This window comes from Drosophila ficusphila, unplaced genomic scaffold (assembly GCF_018152265.1).
Source record: "Drosophila ficusphila isolate 14025-0441.05 unplaced genomic scaffold, ASM1815226v1 contig_47, whole genome shotgun sequence".
Classification (NCBI taxonomy): domain Eukaryota; kingdom Metazoa; phylum Arthropoda; class Insecta; order Diptera; family Drosophilidae; genus Drosophila; species Drosophila ficusphila.
The window spans coordinates 1,692,028-1,699,030 of NW_025064388.1; the positions used below are offsets into that span (position 1 = coordinate 1,692,028).

At 36.1% G+C, this 7,003-nt stretch overlaps 1 protein-coding gene across 1 annotated transcript; it reads left to right on the forward strand.

The window, feature by feature from the left end:
• Positions 1–3,293: 3,293 nt before the first annotated feature.
• Positions 3,294–4,557, forward strand: LOC108101779 (craniofacial development protein 1). Its single transcript, XM_017206255.2, has 3 exons — positions 3,294–3,441; positions 3,506–3,984; positions 4,044–4,557. Exons 1-3 carry the CDS (start codon positions 3,364–3,366, stop codon positions 4,132–4,134), a joined length of 648 nt encoding a protein of 215 aa, XP_017061744.1. The 5' UTR covers positions 3,294–3,363; the 3' UTR covers positions 4,135–4,557.
• The last annotated feature ends 2,446 nt before the right edge of the window (positions 4,558–7,003 follow it).

The following is a 7,003-nucleotide window of genomic DNA, read 5'->3' on the forward strand; positions in this document are numbered from 1 at the left end:
AGCTAGAAGCTACACTGGTTAATAAATGCTCGCTATCCGCTTAAATTGGACAACAAGGTACTTCTCTACAATGCAGTTCTCAATCCAATTTGGAGGTATGGCTCCTAGCTATGGGGGAACGCATGCGTTAGTAACCTAGAAGTTATCCAGAGAGCCCAATCGAAGATACTGAAAACAATAAAGGGTGCACCGTGGTACATACAGAATGAAAACTAACCACACACGACTCCGGCGAAGAGATCGCCCCACCCAGCAACAATAGCTAGGGCCGTTATACCAAAAAAAACTTAATTTTAATTAATCAATTATATGTATTAGGCTAAGATTTGAATACTTGTCGTTAGTCTCGTTCAGAGAAGGTTCAATAATTAAACACCGTAAAAAAAAAAAAAAAAAATTTAACTATTATTTGTTTTTTAATTTTTAGTACAATTCATTAACAATTTATTTTTGGTATATCGCTTCTTAATCGATTTATTTCATCTGAGGCTTTACTATTATGTTGGGTCAGTGAGCTTTTTCAAAGACCTTTGGTGGTGCCCAAGTAAAATAATAACGCACAAATTTCGACTTAAATATGCACTTATTTGTTAACCTGGCACCAAGGCCTTAAATGTACAAAGTTAGCTTGTTGTAGTAGATTTAGTTAGGCAGGCAGACCGAATTGTCTGTGCCTATTTTTCAGCGAAAGGGTATGTTGGGCAGGCAGACCGATTTGTCTGTGCCTTTTGCAGCGAAAGGGTAGGTTAGCAGGCAGACCGATTTGTCTGTGCTTTAGACGAAAGTATGATGGGCAGGCAGACCGATTTGTCTGTGCCGTTTTAGTCGCGAAAGTATATAAAGCCGAGATTTGGCAGGCGATCAGCGATCGTGCCTTCTATGTGCGTGTACAAATTCGAACTAGAAATGAAGCTTGCCGTGGACAAGGCCAGGAAGCGATAAGCGAAAAAGTGCAAAAAAAGGAGTTAGCAATGACAATTAAACAGTGTTGCCGCGCAGGGCAAATAGCAAAACAAAGCAAACATCAAGAGTTTAGTTTTACGTTACGATTTAAATATAATCATTGGATTTAGGCTGCGGCATGACCGAACATATTACAAGGAGCTTTTCGGTTACCTTAAGGCAAGTTCTCACCTTGTGGGAAAAAAAATGTGGTTTTTTTTTTTGGCTTATCGTATAGATATATGTTCCGAAAATGTTTTCAAAAAAATTCAGATCCAAATTTGAAATATTACAAAATTTACAGGCCCTTACATGGAGCACATGTCCAGCACCGGCCATTGGAAGCCAAAACTTTAAACGCGTTTATCTCGGAACCACGTTTTCGGACCTTACGGAAGTAATTGAACGCGTTGGGGTTAACCAATCGTCATCAAATTTTTTTTAAATGTTCCTAATTGTTTCCTTTAACTAATGAACTAGGATTATCCAAAAATATTGAAATCTGTTTAATTGAGAAAATAACTAGTGAGAAAAAAAAGCGCGAAAATCGAAATTTTTTTCAAAAGCTAATAACTTTTGCAATTTTCATTTTTTTTTCTGATCCTAGTTCATTTTATGCACAGTACTGTACACTTTTAGAATCTTTTCGGTTTTTGTGTTTCCGATTACCCGTTTTGGCTGAATCACTTCCGTAAGCGGGACACCTTTTTGCCGATATGTTGCAACTGAGGAACGCCCCCTCCCTCCCCTTTTTTGATTTTTTCCCAAAATAAATATGTTTTCAAATAAGGTTACAAATTTCAGATTTTAATCTTTAACCGTTTTCTCAAAACAATTTTTTTAAAAATGTCCATTTTTCGGCCCTACAAGGTGAGAACCTGCCTTAAAGTAATCAAATTCTTCGATGCGAAACCGTCTAAGGATCTTACACGTCAAGCTGCTACATGTCGACGCATTTCCACGACTGTATCGTATGTAGAAAAAACAAATTTTACAGGAGAAGCTTTTTCTTTATTTTTGTATTTCGGTATTTTTGTGCGATTGCAGTATTTCTATGCAAATTTGTATGGACATACGATAATTTCGCGCGCACATTGTAACATACGATAAAAATAAAACTTAATTTTTATCGGAACTATAGGGCTTTCAGTTATAATATTTCACTGGGTAGTGGGACATTAGGTGCCTAACAATTTTGCATTAAAATCTCAATTTCGAAAAAAAGCGACATACGATACAGTCGCGGAAATGCGTCGATATGCTTGTCCAGCAACAAAAAAGTCACGAGCCTAAATAAATTGTCTAGCTCTGTCTTTTTACAGAGGATTTATAAAAGAATTTAGGAATCCTAGCGAAGATGAGAATTTTTTTTGAGTTCTTGTATTGTCATCGGTCTATGAGGCGTATGCAAAATTTCAAGTTGATCAGACTTTTTTATACCTGTGAAAATTGAAGACGAAATTCCAGTATTTTGACTCCATATCTCAGCCCCAAAAAAACTTGGGAACCAAATCAAGGGTTTTTTTTCGTAAGATAATAACCCCCTTAGGAGGGGCAGAAGGTTTTTACCTTGGAAAATGGAAATTTCCTCGGAAAATCAGCGGAAGGCCCTTTCATATAAGTTTGTATGGGGACCAACCAAACCATCGAGTTTTTGTCGCACAACCCGGACGGACACTATAAGCGGAGTCGTTATAACAGGATTCTACTGTATTTTATAAATATACAGTGAAATTTTAAAATTAAAATTATTAATTTTAAATTAAATATTTTTTAAGTTATATTCAATCTCCAACGGCGCTAAAAAAAAAAAGGTCCTTCACTGCTGCAGTGATTCCGGCCTTCTCCGTGGGTCCATAAAAAAAAATTCTCGTTAAACTAGATAATATTGTCTGTACAATGACCCACAATAAAAAAAAAAGAAGAATTATGATCAGATCAAAAAAGCGATAGGTCATTGTACGGAGAACTATATATAGAACATGTAAAAAAAATTCGATAGTGATCGGATCAGTTGTTACTGAGTAGAGAGAGAGCATCCTTTCAACTTGTTTAACGTCTTGTGAGTAGAAACATCGGCATATATTTTCTGTATTTACTTTCAGGTGTCATAGAGTAACAAACCTATAAATAATGTAGTCATATTATTCTCAACGCTTTTCAATCTTTTAAGAGAAAACCAAAAAAAAGGAATAAAAAAACACCCACGGTTCTTTATTCCGCCGTTCCACATTCGCCATTGTGATGCACATTTTACCATTCAGTGCCATTTTCAGCGAATGTGTAAATTTATCAGTGGAATATAGGTATAACAATTTAAAATAAAAGCTGGTTTTTTATATTGGCTTAGCAGCGGTAACATTAATCTCAGTTCGCTTAAGTATTAAAATCCAAACAGCCATCAGATAAAAGGTGGACGTCATGAGCATTGAAAAGGACTTTACGTTGGACTCATTAAGCGACGAAGATTTTTGCGTGGATGATGGGCTTTCGACTTCGGTAAGGGTCGCGAAATTAATTAAAGACTTGTACCAAAAACCTAACATGAAATTATTCGGTGAAGGGTCGGAAATGTTCAGTAGTGCGTAAGACTCGACAGTCTATTTGTGCTCAAAACGACCAAAGGAATTTCGAGAAAGACGAGCTTCAGTCCGAAGATGAGACCGATAAATCGCGATCAGATGCACTTTGGGCAGATTTTCTTGGCGATATTGGGACTAGCGGGAAAACAGACCCCGACAACAACGGCAAGTTAGAGGATATATCGTCAATGGACGCTAAGTGTTTTCACAGTTCGATACAAGTACCCAAAACGGTTGAATTCTCCGTTTCAAATAAAAAACCGCTTATAGATGTTTCCACATCTAAATTCGGCGCAACGAAAAGAACTTTAAATAAAACTGGCGGCGGCTATGTTGTCAATAAAGTAGAGAAGAAAAAAAAAATATCAGTCCTGGAAAAGTCTCAAATGGATTGGAAAAATTTTAAAAGTGACGAGGGCTTAGAGGAGCGGCTACGTACACATAATAAAGGAAAGGATGGGTATGTTCTGTGCATAATGAAGGAATATCTAAAATTAATTGAGGCATTTATTATTTCAGATTTTTGGATCGTCAGGACTTTTTACGAAGGACCGATTTTAGACAATTTGAAATTGAAAAGAATCTGCGCAGGTCAAGCCGGCCAAACTGAAACCAAAATTATTGTTACAATTTTTTTTACACACTCATTCCTTTGTAATCTAATTTAACTTATTTTTAATAATTCGACATGGATTGGCATTGGACAAGTCGCAAGTTGTATTAAGAAATATAAAACATTCAGATTATAACATATTGAAATCTAGCTTTAACCCTTATGTTAGTAACCGGGTACCCCCCGCGGTATATCTGTGTGAAAAGCTTAAAGCAAGTTCAATATTTCATTTTAAGCTCTCAAATCGTCGTTTTTTAACTTAAAAGAAAGCTAGTTGCGAGTTCATTTAATTTATATTATTTTTTTTTTATTATTTTTTTTATGCTTAAACTTCAGCCATCGCCTCATTAGCAGCCGGGTACCCGGGTACCCACAGTGGAAAGCATAGGAAATAAAGTGAATAAAATTTTTATAAATGCATGCAATATAATTAATTACATTGAACACACTGGACACGATTTACTGAATGTTCGTCTCATACAGGTTGGCGACAATTGGCACAAGACTTGCGTGTCTTTCGCCGTCTTCTTATTGGCAAAGCATTGCAGACATAGCAAGATCCTATAACCATTTTTCTTCCGGTTTTATCTTTTGGAATCTCTGGACCAGGATTTACCACGACTGTTTCTGTCAATGCATGGCCTAAAATACTTTGAATGGCAATCTTTGTTGAAAAGTGACGCATTATTTGTGGATTCGCGGTACGATTTTCAATCATCGGCAATTCTAATTCCTCACTTAGCTTACGCATAAATTGACGACGTTCTGTCGTTTTTTTTTTTATCATTTTATTATTTTTATAATAAATTATATATGTCGCAAGTGAAGAAATGTCTAACATATTGAAAAACATTGCCATTGGCCATCTCGAGGATCGTCGTTGACTGGTGTATCTCCGCACCATTTGGTCCATTGTGTCGACTCCAGTTTTATATTTATTATAGAAATTTATTATTTCTGGTTTCTTTTTAGCGTCATCACTATTTTTTTTTTCCTTATATTGTCACTTACTATTAATATTTTAAGAAAAAAATATTTTGGAAAAAATTTTTTTAATAAAATAAACAAAATTTTTGATATTCAGAATTATGGGTACCCGGGTACCCGGTTGCTAAAAGACGTCGGTAAAGTTGGTTACTAACAAAAGGGTTAACATGCCAAAGCTTATCTAACATTGCAATAAGAACTTAAATTTAGGCTACACTCGATACTCATCTATATTTACGACATTTTATTTGGTAGTCCAATTAGAATAAGTTTTTTAATTTATTTTATCTAAACTTGTGACGGCATGGTTTTAGTTCCTGGGGCACCAAGATTTGAGGTCATATTGTTAATTGGTCCAAAATAAGCACTTAAAGAAACAATATGTTTCGGTATCTCGCACCGTTTACGAGATATCGTTAAACGTCGCATTATAGCGTGCGCGGTGCACGTCACGGCGGGCGGGCAGCTGGCCAAAAATATGCGAATAAGGCCCCTCCCTCCGTCGTTTTGTCGGTATTTTGGGCCGAAGACGGAAACCCCGCGACGATTTCACATAAAAATAATAAAAAAAAAAAACACCAAATTTGGGAAAAGATCAAATAAGAGCCCCAAATTGGAACACAAAATGTACATTTTTCCTTTTGAATTTGTTCCAGGGCGATTTCTCTGTTGTAGTTTTTCAAATTTATTTCAAAACTAGTAAACCCAGCGAACTCCGTTCCGCCACCAGATGGCGATAGTTTTAGGTAAAACTTCGTTTGGTGTTTAAAAGATAAAGAAAATTTTTTTTTGTTTTATATATGAAAAGGAAAAATTTTATTTCGATACCATTAAAACTTTGGCCATTTCCGAGTGTTTTGCAATATTACACGTTGGTTCCTCAATAATTTGAAGATTTAACGGTAATTTTAATGCTGAATGAGCCGTTTGGCATCCTTCTAACAATATGGCTGCTATTCCCGAAGAAGCAACTGCAACAGCTATGTTGGATCTCGCCCGAACAGTTGCTAAAGCTAATGACATGAGGAATGTCTTGTCAGTACCACCAGGGGCATCTAGGAAATATAAACCACCATTTTCTTCATCGATTGCCTTCATTAAAGTATCATAAACTTTCTTCTGTTGGGAATTCAACAGGGGTACATTCGTTTGAACTAATAAATTTAATTCCTGGTGATCATATTCACGTTCCCGTTCTAATTCTCGATTAAATGCCTCATTCATTTCACGATTTGGCGCTGGCATTCTAACCTGATTAATATATTACCGCACATGAGGTAACACTTATCTTCGATCAAGAGTAAAACCCGATAATGTATCTCCTCATTCATCAAATTGTTCACAATCAGGATGGCGACTTCGTCTATTATTGGAGCATTAAATGTCCTTTTGTGTGTTCCAGATGGTCGTTTATCTGCTTTTATGACAACTTTATAGTCATCATTTGGCATGCGCTCTAAAGCACTCTTAAACAACCTGATGTTCATGAAGCAGACACTGCAAGTCTTGAAGAATTGCTCGTTTCATCCCTTCATTGATCGCATTCTTCCATGTTGCCCATGAAATACGTGTATATTTTTAAATTTTTTTGTGTATCTTCGAAAGGTAGTAATGATCCAATTCGATGGTGAATCTGCCCTTGTATCTAAGATAAAGTAAGTTATTCTTTAACTATATTCTATGTAATACAAACAAAAAAAAAACCTTAAATGTCGGATTAAATCCTCGTTCTTCGATAATATCTGCCCCAAATGACGTCATTTGGAAACAACCATTGTATTTTCGGGTATTTGCAAGAAAGTGGCGTGATTCTTGTGTTTCACCACAAAGCAACGAATACAATGGCTCAGGTGGCGGAGTCAACAATGGCAATTTAACT

Coding starts and splice junctions, on each gene's coding strand:
- LOC108101779 (XM_017206255.2), top strand. CDS start 3,364: ATGAGCATTGAAAAGGACTTTACGTTGGACTCATTAAGCGACGAAGAT. Junction 3,442..3,505: donor ATGATGGGCTTTCGACTTCG/GTAAGGGTCGCG, acceptor TATTCGGTGAAG/GGTCGGAAATGTTCAGTAGT. Junction 3,985..4,043: donor CATAATAAAGGAAAGGATGG/GTATGTTCTGTG, acceptor TTATTATTTCAG/ATTTTTGGATCGTCAGGACT.